The sequence below is a fragment of the Lissotriton vulgaris genome, chromosome 10 (assembly GCF_964263255.1).
Source record: "Lissotriton vulgaris chromosome 10, aLisVul1.2, whole genome shotgun sequence".
Classification (NCBI taxonomy): domain Eukaryota; kingdom Metazoa; phylum Chordata; class Amphibia; order Caudata; family Salamandridae; genus Lissotriton; species Lissotriton vulgaris.
In genome coordinates, this window is record NC_141698.1 from 857,413,549 (window position 1) to 857,438,116 (window position 24,568).

The 24,568-nt window shown below is 45.7% G+C and overlaps 1 protein-coding gene across 2 annotated transcripts in view; it reads right to left on the reverse strand.

Moving 5' to 3' along the window:
• The window catches only part of LOC147688905 (peroxisomal carnitine O-octanoyltransferase-like), a 553,955-nt gene that overhangs the window by 107,925 nt on the left and 421,462 nt on the right, over window positions 1-24,568 (reverse strand). For both annotated transcript variants that reach the window (XM_086941801.1, XM_086941802.1), the window contains one exon: window positions 17,251-17,334. In XM_086941801.1, the coding sequence (XP_086797927.1) occupies window positions 17,251-17,334 (84 nt within the window). The remainder of the gene's footprint in view (window positions 1-17,250; window positions 17,335-24,568) is intronic.

Sequence of the window (24,568 nt, forward strand, 5' to 3'; positions counted from 1 at the left end):
TGTGGTACCATTTACAAGGGGCTGACGTGTGGTCAGAGATGCCAATCAGGTTTTGGTTTCAATGCCGTTTTAGGAAAAGAACATAGGCCCTGGGTACCTGATTAGCAGGAGCCCAGGGCACACTCAGTCAAAGCACATCAGCAGTTCAGCAGAAAGTGGGGGCAACCATGCAGAAAGAGGGCACTTTCACAGTCACACATCGAGAACACATTCCTTAACTATATCAAAGAAAATTCCTCCCCTGATATTCACATAGATACCTTCCGGGACAAATTAATTTCTACCATCGGTAGATCACTAATAGATGTTCAAGCAAAGTTAAACACAACATATAAGAAGAAAATAAGCTCTCTAGAAAATGAAATAAAAAATCTGGAATCTCTCCACATGTTGAATCTTGACCCAACACTCTTACCCTTTTAATGAATAAAAATATGAATACAATAAATTACTGAGTGAGAAGGCGGGAGTCTGGATCAACAATTCAATAGTTTAAGACTTTGTGAGGCTAATAGAGAAGTAAAAAAGGTTAGTATTGTATCTTAAACACAAACAGAACCAAAAACAGATTCGCTCCATTAAGGATAAACTGAATATTATTCAAACTGATTCAAAAGATTTTAGCTATATTTAAAGAGTTTTATGAATCTTTATACAATGATGACTCTCACATCTCACCTGATTCTTGCAGATCCTATTTAGATAAACTTGATCTCCCTCAACTGTCCCCTGAAGACAGAGAGAAAATTAACTCTTGAATAAGTAAAGACAAAATATTACTAGCGATTAACTCTCTTAAAGCGAAGAAAATCCCGGGACTAGACGGATTTACAGCAAACTTTTACAAGACGTTTTCTCACACACAACTCTCTACATTACTGGGCCTCTTTCACCATTTTGCAGACTCTAGTGCTGCTTCGGGAACGGCTAGCGAAACTAATATAGTTGTAATCCCCAAGGATGGCAAAGATCTTAATCTAGCAAAAAATTACAAGCTGATCTCCCTTATTAATTTAGATGCCAAGATATATGACAAAATCTTATTTAAACGCATGGAGCCTCTCCTCCTAGATTGATTTTTGGCTCCTCCCCGGATTTCGTCCTGGAATCGGATGCCAGCCTGCATGGCTGGGGTGCTTGCCTCTTGAATCAAAACACAGGAGGTCTTTGGTCTCAGGAGGAATCTCTCCACCACATAAATTTCCTGGAATTGACCGCCGGTCTTTATGCTCTTATGAGCTTCAGGAATTCTCTCCAGGGGAGGTCTGTCCTTTTGAAGATGGACAACATGTCAGCGGTGGCCTATATCAATCGCCTTGGAGGCACGAAGTCTGCAGACCTCTCGGACCTAGCCAAGAAGCTTTGGATGTTCTGCCTAGAGCACAAGATTGCTCTGAGAGCAGAATACCTTCCAGGTGCTTCCAACTCCTCCGCGGACTGGAACTCACGTTTCCTTGTGGATTTCAGCGACTGGAAGCTGAATCCTTGCGTCTTCAGGACCCTGAATCAGATCTGGGGCCCTCTAGAGGTGGATCTTTTTGCAAGCAGACTCACCTCCCAGCTTCCGGATTATTTCAGCTGGATGCCCGACCCGGGTGCTCGGGCATTCAACTCCTTCCTCCAACATTGGGGCAATCTCCGGGGTTATGCCTTCCCTCCTTTTTCGATGATTCAGCGAGTACTTCAGAAGGTGAGACACGACAAGTGTCTCCTCCTTTTAATAACTCCTTTCTGGCCCTCCCAGGCCTGGTTTCCCACTGCCCTGGAATTGACTTGCAGCGTTCCCTTCCTGATCCCTTCACTGGAGGATCTCCTCGTAGACTCGGACGGTCGCATTCACCCTCTTATCCTCAATCGGAGTTTATCCCTTCTTGCCTGGAAGGTGTCAGGAGATCTAACGAAATCTCAGGCCTTTCGGACTCAGCTTCAATCCTCCTCAGGGAGTCTTGGGCCCCAGGCACCCATTATAGATACAATAGGATCTGGAAACTCTGGGTTTGTTGGTGCCTGGAAAGGAACCTGGATCCCTTGGAGGCCCCTATTGTTGATGTGACCAACTTCCTGGTTGAGCAATTCGAGAAAGGTCTTAGTTACAGGTCTATTAACTGTTTTAGATCTGCAATCTCTGCAGGCCATTCCCTTGTTAATGGTAGGTCCATTGGTAAAAATGTCATTATTTGTAGGGTCATGAAGGCTATTCGTATCAAAAGGCCTCCTAGACCCAAATATGACGTCCTTTGGGACGTTGATTTGATTCTTCGTCTCTTTTCGGACTGGCCCTCTAACTCTCTCCTTAACAGGAGGAATCTTTCTTTTAAACTGGCTACCCTTCTATGCCTTGTTTCTTGCAGAAGGTCTTCAGACATTCGTTCCCTGGATATTACTTATCGCTCTTATAACCCGTTTGGCGTTAAGTTTGACGTCTACAGGAGGACAAAAACTATGTCTGACTCCATTTTTTATCCTCGTTTTGACCTTCATCCTAAACTCTGCGTTGTCGACTGCATGAAAGAGTATGACCTTTGAATGTCTGGACTTCGTCCAGTCGGCGTTAATCAATTACTTATTTCCTTTGTTAGACCTCATAGAGCTATTAGCTCCCCCACTATTGCTAGATGGATTAAATCCACTATGAGCTTAGCTGGAGTGGATTTGACCAAATTTCAAGCTCACTCCCTTAGAGGTGCTATGGCTAGCAAATCACTCTGGTCTGGAGGTAGGTTGGATGACATCTTAAAAGCTGCTGACTGGTCCAATGCCGGTACCTTTGCACGTCATTATTGTAAACCTATCCAACACATGTCTGATGCTGTTTTAGGAAGCTTCCAACATGCATAATGTAGCCTCCGGTCTTGTAATGAAATTGCGATTCTCATATTTACATGTCTAGAGAATCTGGATTTCATTAAAGACTCGGAGTCTGACATTATCCCCCCCTCCCTCCACCGGAGGCATTTCAATTTTTGCATTTTACCATGTACAATTTATTGTAATGTATTGCAATGCTTACTACCTTTGTTTTTCCTCTTATGACATGTTTGGATTGGTTTCGTTTGGGTTTCTTGAACTAATTCCTTTGTCCTTTCAGATGTTGCCTGATTCTGAATTCGTCTCTCAAGAGAACTTCCTGGGACATCCTTCCTGGATTTCTTCCTTCTACCTTCTACATTCAAGTTTCGTGATGTTCTGCCTTCCATCGTTGTGGAGTTTCTACTCAAGCCTTTGATATCTTCCTGAACTTTTCTACTTTTTTCCTCATTTAAAAGAGGCTGTGTGTTGTTGGCTCATGGCTCTTAGCTGTTGCCTTTGTTCTGTTTTGGAACTGTTATATTGTGATGCGGCTGCTGGGATCTGCATTAAAGATGTATGCATAATGTCAGCCTCCGAGTCTTTAATGAAATCCAGATTCTCTAGACATGTAAATATGAGAATCGCAATTGGTGGTCACAGGTGGTCTTTATGAAAGGTAGAAGGCCAAATTATGGCACACGATTGCTCTGCCATGTACTAGAAAGAGCAAAAACATTGAATTCTGAAAGGGTGGCCATCACACAATGCCTTAAAAGCATTCAATAGGGTATACCAGGTCTTTCTTAAGAAAATCTTAACAAAATTCAACCTCAGAGAAAGCTTTATCAATATGGTTGACTTTTATGATTTCCTTAAACTCACTAATGTGTTTCCAAGGCCAATCCACATTTTCAAGTTCCCTCCCTTCCTAAATTGATTGTGGTTGCCACTAGATAGGGTCCCCAGGTCTCAAGATACTATAATCTACTACAACCAAACTCTTCTAGTTGAAACCGAGGCCTACTCGAGAAAGGGAACATGAATACTTCACTGATCCATGAACATTGGAAATTGATTTGGAAATCGGTGGTCTCCCATAAAATGATAGCTGCACTCTCTCAAACCAAGTTCTGGCTCCATGATAGAATTGTTTGGAACCCCCTTGCCTTCATAAAGTTGGTCTGACAGATAATCTAAGTTGCTGAAATTGTAATAAAATAATTGGCTATTTAACACATTTACTCCTTACTTGCAGAGCGATGTTTCGTTCTGGGACTAGGTTTTTGGGGTTCCTCTCCTCATTTTTTGGTTACCGGATTCAACATGAGTTCCAGTCGATTGTTATGAGTTTTCTTGACCCTCGCCTAAAGTCTTACTCTGACGCATTACTGTTAGATATTCTATTAACAACAGCTTGTAAATCCATCCTTTCCAATTGGAAAGACACTGCAACCACATCCTTTAAATCCTGGGTGAACTGGATCAAACATGTCAGGAGTGCTGATAACAGTGCTTTACAACACTTGTCATGGAAAACACAACATAGGCAACTGTGGTTTGGGTGCGACCCTTATTTTTCTACTACTAAACCCCCAAGCACACACAACGGATGCCCGCCTCTCTTCTGCCAGAGGACCTTATGACAGTTCGACAACAGTGAAACTTGATCTGTGTATACTGTTCAAGGTATTACTTGAACATGATGCCTTTTGCTTTGCTCCTTTGTACCTTATATATTTTGAAAATCGTTAATTGTAGTATCACCATTCCTTGCAGGTGACGTCTTACTCTTTCAACTGATCTTTTTATAGCCTTCTATATGCAAAATGTCAATAAAACTTGTTGAAATCAAAAAAATTGTCCCACAGGGGAATTTCCATCTCAACTAACTTGTAATCAGGGCATTAATGGTACGCTGTCTCTTTCATACAATTTTGCAAATCGCATCTACATCTGAAATTGAAAGACACCCCCTGCATGAATGGGGAAAAGTGATAATGTCACCCACTGTCATGACGTGTGGTATTGTATTCTTCTTTATATACCTCACGAGTGTGGAAAGGCAAAGCCCTAGATGTATAATTTACTCCATATTGTATTCATGTACTTGCTATGTGTTTTCAGACTATATGCATGTCCAAAAGTAAAGAAGCAAAACAAAAAAGGACCTGCCGGAGAGCACGGTCAGTGGAAGGTCACCGGCTGCAGACACAATGCTGAACTACGCCCATGCTACGTGGCAGGGACCAATGTTGCAAGCGCCTGTAGCAAGCAGGAAAGAGCAGGAAATGCTGACAATTACAGCAAGGAAACAAGAGCATAGTGTAAACCAACCAATGGTAAGTAATGGGCGGGCTCTAAACCCGTTTATAACCTCTTCAGTGCGGTGGTTATTCCGCCGCAGTGCTAGACATTCCAATCACGGGCGTGGTCATGACAGCTCCCGGCCATCATGAGGTCACGCCCACCGTGACTCATGGTGGCCGGGAGTCGTCATGAGCATGAAAGTGAGTGAGACAATCTGTAAAGGACCACCAGTAATGTGCTCAGTCATTCATGTACTGCTGTGAGTTGTTGTGCAATTGGGGATGGGAGCTGAGGAGGTAGTAGTAGCAAAGTATCCCACAAATCCCCCCAAACGCCAATTTCTGATAAAGGGTCACACTGTGGATACTTTTACACTTTTAGTCACACCAGGGTGCATTTAGCATGTTTACAACGTGCTCCATTCACCTACAGGATCTCTTGGCGCTGGGCTGAAACACTGAGAAGTAAACTGACCAAGAAAAGCCCTTTCTCTATCCCTAAGTATACACACATACTACATCTACTAGTACCATGGTACTGCTCCTGCCAAGAGTAGGTTTCCGGGTGATGGCTAAAGATCTTCCTTTGTTCATATAAAAGCCCTTTTATCTCCAGGAGCAATTCTCACACTCCAGGATTAGACTGGATCAGCCTGGGATTACTCAAGAAAGAATCTGCAGCAGAACGGGAAAAATTTCGAGTCCAGAAAAAAACATTCCTCTTGCCTAGGCCAATCAACAAGTCGAATTGCAGAAGAAAGAAGTTGAAGAATTTGTACCTGCTCCACTTAATAAAGGTGTTTAAAAAAAAAAGAAGTTGAAGAATACCAAACAAGTCCCGCAAGTGAGCAACCAGGCAAAAAGCACAATAGCACCACCTTTATTAAGTGGAGCAGGTACAAATTCTTCAACTTCTTTCTTCTGCTGAAGTCTCAGGGACAGAAGACTTCCTCTCCAGCTCCTCCCTGAATTTCCTTGCTGGGAATTCTAACTGCAGAAACCTGCGTGTCGCTGGGAGTTGGAGGAGTCACGCAACTAGAAGAAGCGTGTCGCCGCCGAAGATGAAAGCGTGTCTTTGTCGAAAGCTGCCTCCTGTTGCATCACCGGAGAAGTGTGATGCCATCAAAAGAGTCGCCATCGCATCACCCAAGAAGCGTGTCGCAAGGCGCATCAAGGACGCCATCTTTTCGCATCGCACCAGGATTGTCACGTCACATCGAGGTGCCATCTTGATTATCGCAACCGGCTCGCAAGCTGAGAATCTATGCATCCTCCCCGCACCGGTAAGGATCACAATGCATCCCCCACTCTGCGCAAGCATTGAGGCGCGACGCATCATCTCCCCTGGATTACGGAACCAACGCATCTCCCCTTTTGCGAGCCTTTTGTCTATTTTGCATTACGCATCCAGGTACTTTGTTGAGAACTTTGCCGCATTTATCATCAAGTTGAACTAAGCAAAATTTATCATCTTTAAGTCAACTTTAAGTATAGTATATTGGATTTTTGTCATTTGTGGTTGTGTGTTAAGTCTATATAAAGAACACCTATTTTTATAAAACCTGTGCTGTGTCCATCTGTAGTGTTTTCACTGTATTACTGGGTATATAATCACAAATGCTTAACCCACTGCCTCTGAGATAAGCCTGTCTGCTCGTGTCAAGCTACCAAGGAGGTGAGCAGAGGTTATTTAGGAGTGTAATCCCCTCATCCTGACTTAGAAGTAAGCGTCCCTATTTGGACAAAAGTGTATACCATTGCCAACTAGAGACCACCAGATCAGACATTGGTGGTTAGCGGTGAGTATTTGGACCCGCATTTGTGTTTCATATACAGTGATTGGTGTACACTACTAGTGAGTGCAGACCAAACGCGACCACATACTTTTTTTTTAGCAGAATCTTTTTCCTTGGACTGTTATTTTTTCCTGAAAACTCCCAATTCTCACTACCATGAGTAGACCAGCATCTGTTCCATCTATGGATCTTGATTTTGAGGAAGAGAGGTTGGAAACCTATACTTTGAAACAGCTCAAGTATCTCTGCAAGAAATTGAAAGTTGCTACACCAGGCATTTCTAAAAAGGATGACTAACAAAAGGAGCTGATGGCCTAGGTAGAAGCAAGAAATGCCCCTGATCTTGTGGTGGAGCCAGTTGGGGATACAGATGGGCAACTGAATAGGCCAATATTTCCAGCCTGGGGAGGGGTACTGTCCCCACCTGGCAGCAGTATCTCTTCCAAAGACCTGCCCCCCAGAGAGTTGGAAGACAGGGAGTGAAATAGGGCACACAAGCTGGAGATGGCTAAGCTTAAGATGGAGAGTCAGAGGAAAGCAGAGAATAACAGATTGTCCTTGGAGAGAGAGAGAATGAGAATGGAACATGAGAGGTTGTTGAGGGAGACCAAGGCGAAGGGCTTAGAGATAAATCCCTCTGGTGGCAGAGCACCATCTGTGCCTTCAGAAGGCAGGGTATATATCCCCAAGGATGTCATCAAAGATTTCCATAAGCATGAAGATACTGGGCAGTGGTTTGCAGCCTACGAAATAGCAATGTTGGCCCACCGGGTCCCTGAGAAGAATTGGGGGGCGTTGTTGTGGGGCCGCTTTTTGAGTGAGCGGAGGGATACTTTGTTAGGCCTACCCAGTGAGAATAGGATGTCTTATGCACACATGAAGGAAGCCCTGATGACAAGATATGGTTTGACCCCAGAACTCTATAGACAGAGGTTCAGGAATTGTAAAAATCTGGAGGGAACCACTTGGGTAGAATATGTATCTTTCTTTTGCAGAGCTATGGATGGTTCGGTGAGGGGTAGCATAGTGGATAATTTTCAAGCGCTCTATGATTTGATTGCCAGGGAGCACTTGTCTGCTAATTGTTTTCCAGAGCTATGTCAGCACATTATTGATAGCAAGTTGACTAACCCTAGGAAGCTTGCTGAGGAGGCGGACCGCTGGGTCGGTATCAGGGTCCTCAAGGGTCATGTGGGAGACTCCGCCAAAGGTAGGCAGGGTCCCCAGCAGAAGAGTGGAGGGGACAAGGGTAAACAGAGGTTCCAGAAAGGGCCTCAAAGTATTTCCCAAGGGAACCAAGGTAAGGGTTCCCAGCCACCCCTGAGAAGAAGTCAGGATCCCCAACAGGTAAAACCTGTTCATAGTGGGCTTGTTACCTGCCTTCAGTGTAAGCAAGTGGGACACCGTTGGTATAATCCCTAGTGTCCCCAAAAGGGTCAGTATGTGCCACCCCGTGCACCACTCCTCAGTCGGCCTGTGTAGGGCGGGGTGGGGAGGAGATGGGTGCCCAAGGTGGATGCAGTCCCGCAGAAATGTCCCTTGTCTCATTAGGAGACTTGGAGATGGTCCCAAAAACTCATCTGCCCAATAACACTAAAAAGTACAGGCAGTAGGTGACCATCAATGCCCATAGAGTTGAGGCTCTTAGAGACACCGGAGCCAGTGTGAAAGCTGTCAAGTGTCACTTGGTGTCTGAAGAGCAGGTGGTCCCCAATGCATTCTTCCCAGTTGTTGCTGCTTACAACACAGAGAGCCATTGCAAAGTGGCTCAAGTTCCTTTTGAGTGGGGGGGTCTCTGGTAAGCTTCAAGTAGCTGTGAGGCCAGCCATGCCTGTTGACTGTCTGTTAGGCAATGATTTGGAAAGCTCCCCTTGGACTAAGATGGAGAAGAAGGCTTATTTAGAGATGTTGGGTCTGCCTGAGTGGGCGTGTGTGACCACTCGGTTTATGGCAGCTAAGGGTGTTCAAGAGATCCTGGAGTCTGAAAGTATGGCCCAGGAACCTGCCTTAAAGAGAAGAGGTAGGGGCCACGGGAAACTAGCCCCCATTGTTCCCACAGTCCAGGAGGAAGCAGACCTTGAGGGGGATGCCCTGAAACCTACTGGGGAGCAAGTTTCTGAACTAGGGAACCTACCTGAGCTGACCCATTGGCAGCAAGAAGGGGCGCCCTCCAGTGAGGAATTTTGTGCAGAACAGAAGAAGTGCCCTTCTCTTGAGGGTTTGAGGCAACAGGCCACAAACCAGGCAGCAGGTGATCAGTCTGGATCACATTGGATATACTGGGAGAACGGTCTCCTGTATAGCGAGACTAAGGTTGCTAAGCCTGGTCAGCTCATGTGCTGGTGGTACCCCAGAGCCTTCCTACTGGGGTTGGCTCATGACGTTCCTTTAGTAGGACATCTGGGGCAGAACAAGACCTTTGAAAGGCTTGTCTCCCACTTTTATTGGCTCCAGATGCCAAAGAGTTCAGATACTCATTGTAGAACTTGTCAAACTTGCCAGGCAAGTGGGAAAAGAGGAAGAAGGTACAAGGCCCCTCTCCAACCTTTCCCTGTAGTCAGTACCCCATTTGAATGGGTGGGCATTGACATTATGGGGCCACTGGACCCCAAGACAGCTATGGGCAACAGGTTTATCCTGGTCTTGGTGGACCATGCTACCTGGTACCCGGAAGCCACCCTGCTCAGGACAATGACGGCCCCTGTGGTGGGACATGTACTGATGGGGATTTTCTCCCATGTGGGGTTCCCCAGAGAGGTGTTGTCTGACCGAGATACAAACTTCATTTCCAATTATATGAAGTCTCTGTGGAAGGAGTGTTACCTACAAGTTCACCACTCCTTACCACCCACAAGGTAATGGGCTGGTTGAGAGATTCAACCGGACCCTTAAAGGCATGATCATGGGTCTTGAAGAACCAATGAGGCATAAGTGGGATGTCCTCTTGCCATGCCTTCTGTTTGCTTACCGTGAGGTGCCACAAAAGTCCCTAGGGTTCAGTCCCTTTGAACTGTTGTATGGCCACCCAGTAATAGGACCTTTGAGTCTGGTCAAGGGAGGCTGGGAGCAATCTCCCAGGAAACCTCCCTAGGATGTATACAGTTACATGCTGGCCTTCAGGAACCAGACTTGGCGATTCACAGATGTCGCTCAGGCGAATCTGGAAGCCAGCCAGGAAGAGATGAAGTGGTGGTACAATCAGAATGCCACTGTGATTGAGCTTCAGCCTGGACAGAAAGTTTGGGTCATGGCCCCTGTAGAGCATTGTGCCCTCCAGGACAGGTGGACCAGTCCATTTGAGCTGGTGGAGCGCAAAAGTGATGGCACCTACTTGGTGAACTTGCGGTCTCTAAGCAACCCTTTGCGGGTCCTACATGTTAACCGCCTGAAGCCCCACTTAGAAAGGTCCAAAGTGGGCATGCTCCTAGCGACAGATGATGTAATGGAGGGGGCGACCGAGCCTCTTCCTGACCTCCTGTCTGCAACAGAGCAAGATGGGTCAGTGGATGGTGTCAGCCTCTCTGCCACACTGACTCCTGATCAGCAGCAAGATTGTCGATAACTGTTGGGACAATTCTCTGATCTATTTTCCTTGGTTCCTGGTGTCACTGAGTGGTGCGTCCATGATGTGGACACTGGGGACAGTCCCCCTGTGAAGCACAAGGCTTACAGAGTGACTGACAAGGTCAGGGCTTACATCAAGGAGGAAGTCTCCAAGATGTTTGCTTTAGGGGTGATTGAGTCCTCAAACAGTCCTTGGGCCAGCCCAGTGGTTTTGGTCCAAAAGGCTGCCGCGCCTGGTGCCACACCTGAACTCCGATTCTGTGTGGACTACCGAGGACTCAACTAGTCACCAGGATTGACGCGCACCCCATCCCCAGAGCTGATGAGCTCATTGATCAGTTAGGGGCTTCACGTTACCTCAGCACGTTTGATTTGACGTCTGGGTACTGGCATATCGCCTTGACTGATGAGGCCAAAGAGAGGTCAGCATTCTCCACACCAGATGGGCACTACCAATTCGGGTTACGCCCTTTGGGATGAAGAATGCCCCTGCCACCTTTCAGAGGTTGGTCAACCAGGTATTGGCTGGACTGGAGGATTTCAGTGCCGCCTACCGCCTACATTGCAGTGTTCAGCGCCAGTTGGGAAGAACATCTGCACCACCTCTGGGAAGTGTTGATGGCACTGCACAAGGCAGTCCCCACGATCAAGGCGAGTAAGTGCCAGATCGGGCAGGTTTCCGTGGTGTACTTGGGTCACCAGGTAGGAAGCGGCCAGGTGGCGCCCCTACAACCCAAGATTGATACCATCCTGGCATGGGAACCCCCAAAGACTCAGACACAGGTGAGAGCCTTTTTAGGACTCAAGGGGTACTACAGGAGGTTTTATGGCAACATTGTTGCACCCTTGACTGATCTGACATTCAGGAAGCAGCCCAAGAAAGTGAACTGGACTGACACCTGTCAGAAAGCTTTTGATGCCCTGAAGACGGCCATGTGCACAGCACCCGTGCTTCCGGTGCCCAACTTCTCAAAACAATTCATTGTTCAAACAGACGCTTCAGAGCATGGTGTGGGGGATGTTCTATCACAGATTAATGAAGAGGGCCTAGATCAACCTGTAGCCTTCATCAGTATGAGGTTACTTCCTCGGGAATAGAGGTGGAGTGCAATTGAGCGTGAGACATTTGCTGTGGTCTGGGCACTGAAGATGTTGAGACCATACTTGTTTAGGACTCACTTCCTGGTTCAGACCGACCACAGGCCCCTCAGATGGCTAATGCAGATGAGGGGTGAAAATCCAAAGTTGTTGAGGTGGTCCATTTCCCTACAAGGTATGGACTTTACGGTTGAACACCGCCCTGGTACAGAACACGCAAATGCTGGTGGTCTGTCCAGATTTTTCCGCCTTTGTGAAGAGAACTCCCAAGGGGAAGGGTAGTTCTCCCCATATTTCAGCTAGAGGGGACAAGTATTAGACCTGGAATCATTGGTGTGAGTCTCCCTTCCATTTTGTTGGATTGCCTCTTCTGTTTTTGATATGTTTTTGCTGGTTATATGCTTTGGGCACTGTGCCACTGCTATTCAGTGCCACAATGCAAATGCTCCATATGTTAAATTGATGTATTGATTAGTGATTCCACGATTGGGTTATTTGATTTACTCGTGAGACCCTAGTACAGTGCACCATGTGTGCCCAGAGCTTGTAAATCAAATGCTGCTGGTGGGCTTGTAGCACTGATGTGCCACCCACAGAAGCAGCTTGTAAAGTGTGTCTCAGGCCTGCCATTGCAAGGCCTGTGGGCAGTCTGTGACTGCCATGTCGACTTGGCCAGTGCATCCACTTGCCAGTCCCTAAACCTTCCCTTTGCTTCGTATCAGATACCCCTAAGGTAGGCCCAAGGGCAGGGTGCATTGTAAGTATAAGGTAGTACATGCCCTGGTGTGTGTAGCATGTCCTAATACTGAATTACTGTCATTTTCATTTTTCACTACTGCAAGGCTATCTGTTCTCCATAGGCCAGAATGGGCAGTTAGATTATTACATCTTATAATCCTCACTGACTCAGGGAACATGGTAGAAATTCGAATTTAGTATGCCTGAACTCAGAATGATAAAATACATTGTTTAGTAAAGTTGGTTTTAACATTCTGTGTTTGAAAATACCACTTTTAGAAAGTAGGTATTTTCTTGTCTAACTGTCCAAAGCCTGCCTCTGCTAGGTTGTGCATTCCTTGTCTGGAGTTTGAGTGACAGGGCTGGGGGATTCCAAGAGATAGAATGAGTCATCCCAGTGGTGAATAGGGAGATCTGCACCTAGATGGGATGGAAGAGTTGCACCTGAGACCTGAATAGGGCTAGGCCTTCCCTCCACAATGCTGGCTCCACATCCTCATGTTTCTGCCCTGCACTGTGAAAGGAAAGAAGGAGTCCTGTAAACAGAGAGCTCCAGGACTGGTTTGGACTGGGAAAAGGCCCCTCTGCCTACAGAGAACAAAGAGAAAAGTAGTATAAATATTGGGACTTAGACCCAAGAACTTTAGATCACTTCTGGGAACAAGAAACCTTTTACCAAGGAGAAGAACCAAGGAAGCTGCAGGAGTTTGGACCGCCCCTCTGCCAGTGTGCTGTTTGCTGGGTTGGCCTGCAGTGGTTCCTTTATTGCCGAGGGAAAGGAGAAGGAACTTTTTAAGGACTTTCATCATCTACAGAATATTCTCCAAGGGCTTGAATTTGTGCTTGCCTCCTGCTGAAATATCAGGGACAGAAGGCTTCATCTCCAGCTCCCCCCTGAATTTCCTTGCTGGAAATTCTAACTGCAGAAGCCTGCATGTCACTGGGAGCGCGATGCAACGAGAAGAAGTGTGTCACCACCGCAGCTGAAATCATCATACCGCCGGAGAAGTGTGCTGCCGCTGCATCTCCCAGACAGCATGTCTTCGTCAAAAGCTGCCTTCTGCCGCATCACCGGAGAAGCGTGACCCCATTGAGAAAGCGCCATCGCATCACTAGAGAAGCGTGCTGCAGGGCCTGTCGCGGCTCCAAAGCATCGCAAGGCTGCCAGAGCGTCTACGCATCATCGTTGCATCGTCGCATCAAGGGCGCCATCTTCTCGCATCGCACCAGGATTGTCGCATCGCATCGAGGCGCCATCTTGCGCATCACAACCTGCCCGCAAGCTGAGAATCTACGCATCATCCCCGCACCGGTAAGGATCACGACGCATGCCCTACTCTGCGCAAGCATTGAGGTGCCACACATCATCTCCCCCAGAATACAGAACCGACGCATCTCCCCTTTTGCGAGCCTTTTGTTCATTTTGCGTTACGCATCCAGGAACTTTGTCGCATTTATCATCAACTTGAACTAAGCAACATTTATCATCTTTAAGTCAACTTTAAGTATAGTATTTTGGATGTTTGTCGTTTGTGTTAAGTCCATATAAAGATTTCTTATTTTGATAAAATTTTTGTTTTTTCCATCTGTAGTGTTTTCACTGTATTACTGTGTATATTCACAAATGCTTAACACACTGCCTCTGAGATAAGCCTGTCTGCTCGTGCCAAGCTACCAAGGGGGTGAGCAGGGGTTATTTAGGAGTGTAATCCCCTTATCCTGACTTAGAAGTAAGGGTCCCTAGTTGGACAAAGGTGTATACCATTGCCAACTAGATACCAATAATCTTGTGTATTTGTGGGATACCTTAGATTAGATAGGAGTACAAATAAGAGGGAAAAACGTGTTGCCCCTATCTTGTTACACAATTTAAAAAGAATATTGTTGTTAGGCCCAGACGTACTGTTGATCGCTTAGGTTGACTAGCTTAAACTCTTTTTGAGAGTCTTAAACATGCCGGGGGACAGACCAGTGTCTACATCTCAAAAACATGTCTTGGTCTAAGACACCATGCCCTTCACCCATTATATTAACAAGCATTTGCAATGCAATAGGTCTCAAATTTGTGTGGGTTAAGCAATTGTCATTGTTAATGACAAAGCCTTTTATTTATGTTTTGAAAACCAAAACATAAATAAAGGGCATTGTCATTTACAATGCCAATAGCTCAAACTGCATAAACGTGAGACCGATTGCACTGCAAATACTTGTTCAATTCTGTGTTTGAACATTTTTGCTGTGTGCTTCTGCCTGGTTGTGGATTGACTGGTTTAAGAGTGACAGAGGCTGGGTTGCCTCCAAGAGTCTGGGTGAGTCGGCACTAGGCTGAATAGACCTATCTGCATTTGGAGTGGTGGGAGGAGTAGCACCTTGGGCCTGAATAGGTCTGTGCCTGCCTTCCACAATGCTGGCTCCATCTCCTGTGGTGCGTCTGAAGACCCTGGCCCTCCTTCACAAAGGAAGAAGTTGTGCACTGGCAGAGTGCACCCACAACTGCTTTGAACTGGGTCCGGAACCCCTAGCACATGAAGAACAAAGACTTTTGTGGTATAAAAGTAAGAGCTAAAACCCCAGTAAAATTAGACTACTTTGTGATCAAGAGGAACCTCTGCCAAAGAAGAACAGCTGAAGAAGACTGAGGAGAAGTACTGCCCTTGCTGTGTGCTCTGGGGCTTGCCTGCAGTTTGCTGATTTAACTAAGGAGAGGACAAGGGACTTTATTGTGTGCTGTGTCCCCCCTGCTTGCTGAGGTCTTTGCTGGTTGATGTGTCCAGAAGTAAAGAGTTGCAAGGGACTGAGGAGAGCTGGCCTCCTGTTGTGGGAACTCAGGCATATCCTATTCCCAAGATCGTCTCTGCAAAGCTATAATCATATCGCTGCCTGAAAAGCCTGCAGTGTTATCAGGAGATTACAAGTTTCCCCAATCTCGATGCTGTGTGCCTGCGTCTGCACCAATGTCCTGCCTGCATCAACATGCTCCATGGAGCCAACGCGCCACAACAGCGTGTGCCTGTGTGGCCCATAGCCCAGCTAGCACTGTGACATTCCTGAGGGCCGACAGCGGAATCACCAAAGTGTGGCATGTGAGTTATTGGCAAAGGCTGTGAGAGGAAAGACGAGCCGTGCTGTAATCCCCAGCCACGAGGCGTTGCCTAGCAACCGGGGTTTCTTCAGAGAGGCATCGCCTAAGGGAAAAGTAAGCCGCCCAGCAGGACATCACCGCCGCGTTACGAGGGAAGATGCGCTCGAGTCGGAATAAGACTGCCAAGTCACCCCGTGCAGCGTCTGCCAAAGAAAGGACTCGCCTGTGCCCAAGTCCAGGTGCTGGCAGTGACACAGAACACACCACCGCAGGTAAGGCTTGCTTCAGCAGTGTGACGATGAGAGCCAAACTGTTCCTTTTAAACTTTGCCTGGATTGCGGCCCGGACGAACGAAGTGGGGGTGGCAGTACCGAGGCCTGTCCCGGTCTCCCGGCCTGATTGGAAGCATTCTGGCGGCCTTTTGAATTATCGCTGGTCGTGGAGTCAGCTGGGGGAAACCCGAAGGACTCAGCACAGCCCTCCGGTGTTGCATGACAGGCCCTAGCCACTTCCTAGATAGAAGAAGAGCAGGCCCTGCAAGTGCCAGATTTTTTAAACTGTTGTTTTCATCAACTTGAAGGTCCCTAAGAAGACTATTACCACTACTAGTTATTTTTGGTTGCACCTAGGAAGCACAGAACCTACAAAATAACCTTGAAAGGAAGATTCATTGTGTGTGTTGGATTCTTGTCATTTTGGTCTTGCATAAATTACGATAAAGATATATATATATTTATAATAACCTGTGTAGTGACCATTTGTGGTGTTACACTGTGTTACTGGGGGTGTTGGAGCAAATACTTTACACATTGCCTTGGGGAAAAGCCTGTCCGCTCGTGCCATGCTACCAAGGGGGTGAGCAGGCTTTAGCCTGACTAGAAGCAATGGTCCCTATTTGGTCAAAGGTACCTACCTCTTCCAACTAGAGACCCCCTGTTCTAACAAAGGCTGTACTATGAAAGCCATCCATTTTCAAAAGTTAAATGAAAACGGATTGGGGAGACATTCTTTGACCAATAGGTTCCCATAAATATGGTTTCCTCTAGAATCACATCAAAATAGTTTATATTGTTGTTGTTTGATGGCTTGCTGCCACTTTTTCAGCTCTGGAGATTTTTATGTGGGTGCAGAGATCAATTGTGAAGCATAAGGTCCCTCATCTGTATTAGTAGGCAAGCAAGAGAAAGGCATTTGCTGTGTGTGATATATCTCTGGGTATTTGGATTGTCACAGCTGTAATGATGTAGTGATTCTTCCATCAAAGCCGTGTTTCAGGTGGAAACTTCATATATTTAGTGAACCTTTTTTCATAAAAGCAGCTTGCACTCATGAAAACACCTAGTTTTGTAAAGCACTACTAGCTGAAGCACCTACTGTCATTATGCAATAGAAATAAACCTACACCTTTTTTTGAGGGATACATCCAGTTTACCACTCATGTTTAATGTAAGACGTATGTCACTCTTGCCTCATCCTGATGTAATGGAATACAGAAAGTATAAATAAATACAGAAATACTTAAATAAGGGTTGTATGACACAACCCAGCATGTCTTATCCACGTGTCCCTTAACGCGGTTGGAACAACAAATCCATCTTAACCACGTGTTCCTTTACCACACAAGTCTTTACAACAACTTGTCTTAGGGAAAGCACTGGACTTTGGAACAGTATAATTTACTATTCCAATGACAGTAGGAAAACGCTGGACTTTAAAGTCAAACGCTGCTCTACCTAAGGCATGTTGTAACATCATGCGTGGTAAAGGAATTAGTGGTTAAAATGCATTTATTGTTCCGACCTCGTTGCAAAGCCAACGTGTGCTTCTCCTGTCGTTGTAATTTCTGTTTCCTATAAATATGATAAATGGCACCTACCTTCCATTTTCCTTCACTTTTCACGAGTTCCTGGTCTATGTAGTAACACATGATTACCGTCACCATGGCATCAAAAGGAGCATGCTATAAGAACAGACAAATGAATGACAGATGAAGGAGTATAATGACCCAGGAATGCTAATCAATGTAGAAAACAACAAGCAAATGTTTTGAATTAAAAGGAAATGCTCCATTGAATAAGCAAAGATAATTATTCAATGTATCTCCAGCCCTTAGCCTTGACTGAATACAAGCTGTCACACTGTACTTTCTTTAATGGTGGTGTTTAGTTGAATCTGATATTTTTTTAAAGAAAATCCCTACTTAATTGATAATGGTAATATGCAAGATAGTACAGTAAAGGGGTCACTATAAAGGGAAATGGTTGAGTAGGTAGGCAATACTGGTCCACAGAATGCCCTCAATAATAAAAGTCCCTATGAAAGTCCCTAACTGGTGGTACCAGCTTACAAATGCCAACTATTTTATCCTTTGCCCCTGAAACTCCCCTCTATATTTTCTTCCTGACTCAGTTTGAGGGACTCTTAATCTCAAAAGTTCGAAACACATATGCTGCTCTTCTCCCCAAGAACACCTTTGGCATACCTTAGCACACAACAAACCCTATATTTGTCTTCCTCTATAGTCCAACAGAAGATAACTTCCCTTGACCATTATACCCTAGGTCTTGACTGGTGGTGACCATCTAAATTTGGGGTGCTGCAGTCATAGGTTATGCCTATTAACCCTTTGTGTAAATTAAGTCCAGTGATCCCTGGAAAAAGGAACCATTGCTATTTTATAATGGCAGGACATGTTCATAAACATTAAGGGATTCTTGTCACAATAATGAACATGAACATTAGAGCATGTATGAGTGGATAAGTGATTGCAGCCATCAAAGCTCAATCCAATGTTAAAGGTACCCACAGTTGATCATCAAACTTTCTTCCTGCAAATGGTGTGTGCAACACAGAGAATGAGAGTTGCTCACAGAAACCACAGTAATAGGTCATTCTGGCCCAACCTGGAAGGTCTGAATTCCAACTGTGAAAATGGGACTGAAGAACAAGTTACTTACCTTTGGTAATGATATATCTATAAGAGACATATATTAGTTATAGATTCCTTACCTTAGAATTACGCCCAGGCATCAGACTGTATCCGAAGAAATGTTTTCGTAGCAGTACCTCTCCTCGTCGGTAGGTGGCGTCAGTCGACTCCGCTTTCGTCGTCAGTGTCATGATCTCCGGGATGAAGTTGTGATATCTACTTAGACGCCACCCTCATGCGCTGACTTCAGTTCTTTACTCGACATTCCATGCCAGAAGCGCAGAGTCATGCAAGACACTGACCACTGGTGCACAAAACTAGGGCCCTGAAAGGTAGTCCCTTCCCCTAGAAGTGAATTCGCAGAGCAGGGAGGATGAGTGGAAATCTATAACTAATACATGTCTCTTACTGCTATAGCGTTATCGAAGGTAAGTAACTTATTCATCTGAATGAGAGTATAAGTTATAGATGCCATACCTTAGAATAGATACCCCAGCAATGCCAACCCCGGAGGTGGGTCTGCAAACTAAGTTCACACCAGAAAGTCCTGGAGAACTGAACAGCCGAAGAAGCCGTCTCTCCGGACTTAAATTGTCCAGGCAGTAGTGTTTTGTAAATGTGTGCAGGGATGCCGACATGGCTGTGTGACAGATGTTACTGAGGGGGACTCCATGTCCCAAAGCAGTGGAGGCTGCCATCGCCCTTGTGGAATAGGCACGCAGTCCCAGTGGAGGTTCCTTCTTTGCCACAGAATAACAGATTTTGATGCAAAGAAGTACCCACGAGAGATGGTCAGTTTTTGCACGGCCCGACCTTTCTTGGCACCCACATAGCCAACAAAGGGATATGCCCTGATGTTACAGCCATGTCCAAAGGCAGAGAGCCTCTTGACATAGGGTCCACGACCCCACCCCGCCGTGTTTGTCGCAGTACTACATGGTGGTGGTGTTGTCCGTGAACACCTGTACTACTCTTCCTTTGACAGAAGGAAGGAATGCTTTCAGTGCAAGACGAATCGCCCGGAGCTCCAGAAGGTTGATGTGGAGCCTGGACTCCGCCGGAAACCAGAAGCCTCTGATCTCTGCCTCTCCCATGTGGCCGCTCCATCCCAGGAGTAACGCATCTGTCAACACTGTGAAGCCTGGTTGGGGAAGGGAGAGGGATATGCTGCTACCCCAATCCTGGTTTTTTAGCCAGCATTGCAAGTGGGGTGCAGTGCCCTCCAAGATCAGAAAGATTCCTCTGATGCTGTGCCATTGGAATTTCAGGTTCCACTGCAGAGCCTGCATATGCCACCTGGCATGATCCACCAGCAGGATGCAGGAGGTCATGAGGCACAGCATCTGCAGGGTCATTCTGACTGAAACCTGGGATAGAGGCTGAAAGATTGGAATCATAGCCCGAATATTCCAGACTTGCTGTTCAGAATGATAAGCCCGAAACTGCGTTGTATCCAGCACCGCTTCGATGAAAAGGAGCTTCTTAGAGGGAATAAGGTGTGACTTCGGCACGTTGATAGTGAACCCCAGCAAATGCAGGCGGTCCGCTGTAGTCTGGATTTAGGATACTACAGCTGGGGAGAGCCCACCTTCAACAGGCAGTCGTCGAGATAGGGGAAGACTAGAACCCCTGATCTGCGCAGATGAGCTGCAACCACCGCCATCACTTTTGTGAACACCGGGGGGGCGCCTAAAAGGCCAAAGGGGAGCATGGTAAACTGAAATGCTCGAGGCCTATCGTGAACCATAGGTAATGCCTGTGGGCTGGCAGGACAGGGATGTGGAAATAGGCGTCCTGCAAGTCCAACGCTATCATCCAGTCTCCAGGGTCAATGATAGACAGAACCTGATCCATTGTCAACATCTTAAACTTCTCCATCCGGAGGAAGCAGTTGACGTCCCTGAGATCTAAGATAGGACGCAGGCCTTTGTCCATCTTGGGTACCAGAAAGTAGTGGGTGTAGCAACCACGACCTACTTCTGGCACAGGGATGAGCTTGATGGCTCCCTTGGCGAAGAGAGCCGTAACTTCCTGGTGGGGATGGGCCACGTGATCCTCCAACAAGCGATGGATTGTTGTGGAGGGAGCATCTGGATAGATTTGCCCCTTTCTCTCATCAGAGCAATGCTTTACTCATTTCCTGAGCCGCAGCCAGGAGGGGTGAGGTCTCCATCTCTCAGGAGACTGGTAAGATGGAACTTGGCTGTTTGGAATATAAATGTATATCCATAATAACACAATTAACACACTCAACCAGTGGGTTTATGTATATATCCTCCAAATATAGTATGTAAGGTTATATCTTTTTCACTTACTATGCCTTTGAGATGTGATGTTTCACCTAAATTTTCACTTCGCCATTTCCCTTGCTTCTTGTTTACAGTGAAAAGCACAGTTCATAAGAAGAGATGAAGCAAGGACACCTAGTGAATCAGGTGATCTCGTACTTTGTCTAAAAATGATTTCTTAGCACTTTAGGAAAATCACACATTATTTCTATTATTTGATCACATTTGCAGTAGCATCAGTCAGATAGGTCCTGAAGAAAGCAAGGACATAATGGACCACGAGTTGCTGAAACATGTTGACCTACTTTAACACCTGGGCAGTAATATCTATAGGCTGCCTATGACTTTTTAACATTGGAGGAGTGAGTCACACCAGAAAAAAACTTTTTCAGTACTCCCTCACCCAATTTTAAACACACCGTTTCTCAAATTTGATTTATCTGCACTGCAACATTAGTCACCCTGTTTTATCCTCATACTCTGACTAGTAGGATTCCATCGACATCTAGCCGATTAGATGAGGGTTATCTCCATCTTATCCTCACTCTTTAGAGGCAGGTGTCTCACCTTTGGGTCAAAAAGTAATCCCAAATGATGAAGGGCGGTTCCGTGTGGTGACTGATGGGTATCTTTTGACTGGCCCCTCTCCCTTTGAGGTTAGGTAACTCATCTAGGAGATTAGGATAGATGCAGTGTCTGCATTAGGTGTTTCTTTCACTCCAGGCATTCTTTGTAGGCCCTTTGATACCTTTTGTGTTTATTAGTTGTACGAGGGAACGTGTCAAAGCTGGGTCTTTAAACTCCCTTGGGCCTCAGCCACACCGTATTGTTATTATTAGGGCAATCATCCTATCCACATGAGCCCCTGTGCTGGGCTTGATATGATGCACCCTGCCGCCTAACCATAGTAGGAGGAGAAGGCATACTAAGGTATGGTGAGGTGCCCAGACCACTCCTCTCTCCAGTCCTGTTCACTCAACTGGTCTGCTAGAGCATCAACAGACCCCTCCCAGTCCTCCTCACCCTCATCTTGCTTCCACTCAGGGTGAAAGAGAATGCCAGGATACAGACCGGGGACCAGAGGAACCAGTCGGCGTTGGTCGGCGTTGGTCGACGTCCATCCGGCTCAGGGTGGAGGCCGGGGTCGACGCTGGCTGGGGACACATCCAGCATCAGAAGGGGTGTAGGGGTCGATCTGGCGCCCGGAAAAGGAGCGAAGCTCAGAGCTGATCCAGCAGGCTCCTCAGGCGGAGTCGCAGGACAACCAGCATCCGCAACCCGCGTTGCGTTGGCTGACGGATGGGGAGAACGCGAAGCGCGAGGATGCTTCTCAGTCTTCTTTTTGTGCTTCAATTTACCCGAAGACGAAGACGATGAGTGGTGGTGATGCTCCCTCTCAACCGGGACCTCGAGCAGTGTGGAGCAGAATGCTGGGCCTCAAGAAGCTTTTGGGACCGCTCCGCAAAGACTTTGGTTTTATTACTCAGCAGTCGGAGCACGATTTCGGGACATAGTTGTGTTCCAGACACCAGAGGCACACGTGTTGTGGGTCCGTAACCGACATCAATTTCTGACAGGAGCCTCAAGCCTTGAAGCCTGTGCGACGTGACATCCCTACGTGCACCAGGAGTCAAGACGACTCGAACAAAGTCGACAAAATTCGAAAAATAGTTGCTCAAAAAATGACTAGAGGTACCGCTCTCTCCGGATCTGTGCTGGCTGGCACAAAAAAAGACAGAACTGACGTCGGCGCGCGAGGGCAATGTCTAAGTGGATACCGCAATGTCATCCGGGCGATCACGACGACAAACGCGGAGTCGACCAACACCACCTACCGACGCGCAGGGATACTGCTAGGAAAAACTTCTCCAGATCCTGTGTGATGCCTGGGGGTAATTCTAAGGTAAGGAAACTATAACCAATAGTCTCTTTCAGATACGACTGGCAGTGGGCAACTAGCCAACTGACAAAGAATGTTAATATAAGCTAAAGCCCCCCTTTCTGAATGTGGAGCTGAGTTCTGCACATACCCTCAAGAATTAAAGTTAATGCATTGCTAAAATGCTGCTCATGTGCACTTTTTAAATATCATACTTTGGATTTTTTCACAGTGTATGCTAGTCCTAGGGATGTGCAAACACTTTACAGAAAGAAGAAAACAAGCTTTTAAAGTTAGGTATCAACCAGCCTTAAATGAGGAAAATAGCAGTGATATACAAGTTCATATGGACAGGACCCACACAAATGGCCACCTGTTGACTCTGCCAGGTGAGAACATTGCCTCCATATGCCCATGTTTCAATTTAATTTATTGGATCCCCTAGCTTTCCATTTTGCACTACTCACTAGACTCTAACTAGATTGGCATTGATCAAAGGGCTACCATCACTCTCAATGACCTAGGTGCCAAATTCTACCTCACCCTATCATGCTTTCCAGCAGTTCCTGCTTTTGCTACCTTGCCTTCTACATGGATATAGAGCTCGTCTACATTCCTGTATGAATTTGAGGATGTCCTTTTTATATGTGTGCAAATAATTGTTCCCACTTTTCAGATAACTGTCTGTTTCCCATTAGTACGAAAACAATCCCACATAGATGTGGGATTATATGCTCTATCCTGTTAGTACATTTGGGTCATGCAGTATCCATTTTTAACGTCAGTGTGAGGACCTCAATATCTCTTGAACACAGAAAGTGAGGAACTTGATTGTATTGTACCACAGTCTTACTGCATTTCCCTATAAACTGCATTTGTAGTATTGTGTGTTCTCATAATTTGTATACGGATTTCCATCAGTTAATTGCAAGAAGAAACATAAGATTTATACATTTTTAAATAAGGATCCTGATTCTTATTTTTCTCAAACAGTACTGTAATCAGAGTGATCACAAAAAGAAAATATTTTGATTGTAACTTGGGAACACAGTGTCCTTACTTCTAAATCCTTTGTTACATTTTGTTTACTTTGTACTGAAGATCCTTATAGCTTGGTTCTAGTTTTTAATTAATGTACATATTGCTTGTTTGGCGCAAAAAGCAATGTTGGCAATTCCCACATTTCACAGCAAAGGATGATTTCAGAGATAAGACATAATACCTGTGAAAAATAGATTTTTATGCAAGACTATAGTCTGCCTAATTATGCCATCATCCATATAAAATACAGGTTTGAACCTAATGGACGACGGTGTCTCACACTCAATTTCTGCAATCCAGCTAATTTGTTTGCAAGCATGACAGTGCATTTAGATATTAACAGACCTATTCCACTCCACAGATATCCGCCACTGCTATTGTTTAATTTGAATTATTTTCATGAAAGTAAAAAGTGAAAAAGGCTTAACGTTCTAACTGAACTCAGAGCCCATTGACAGCTGAACTAAGCTTCACCTTCAAAAATCTCATTACGTAAACAGAAACACTTTTTTTAACAAAGCAAATATGTTGCTATTGCTCCCCAATTTCCTACCTGCATAATGAACATGTTATCTCCTGTTTACTAAAAAAAAACATCAGTCCACTATTTTCACCTATGCTTTTACTTCAGCCTTCCGTTTGAGCTGCGCCCGTAGGGCAGCAGAGGGTTTGGGGAGGTGAACGTGCTAAATTATCACTAATTCTAGGAGTATTTAGGGAAAGTGCAACTTTCATAAAATATTGCAGTGGACTTATTTATATCATGAGAAAGGGTTGAAAAGTAGAAATTTTGCATTGCGGAAAATGCTGTCCTGAGGAACAAAAACATTCTAAATGCATCGAAATAAACTCCTACTGTTAAAAAAATGCGTAACTGCTAATATCGCTTTTTGTTGCCATCTAGGGGTTCAGGTGATATTTACAAAACACTAGTTTGCAAGGCCATCCATGAAATTAAATTGTCAGCAAGTTCACAGACCCTCTATTAAGAGTGAGGGAAAGTATGTGAATTCACTCACTCTCTCGAAGTTACCAGGCCACTTGCGTAGGTCAGTGG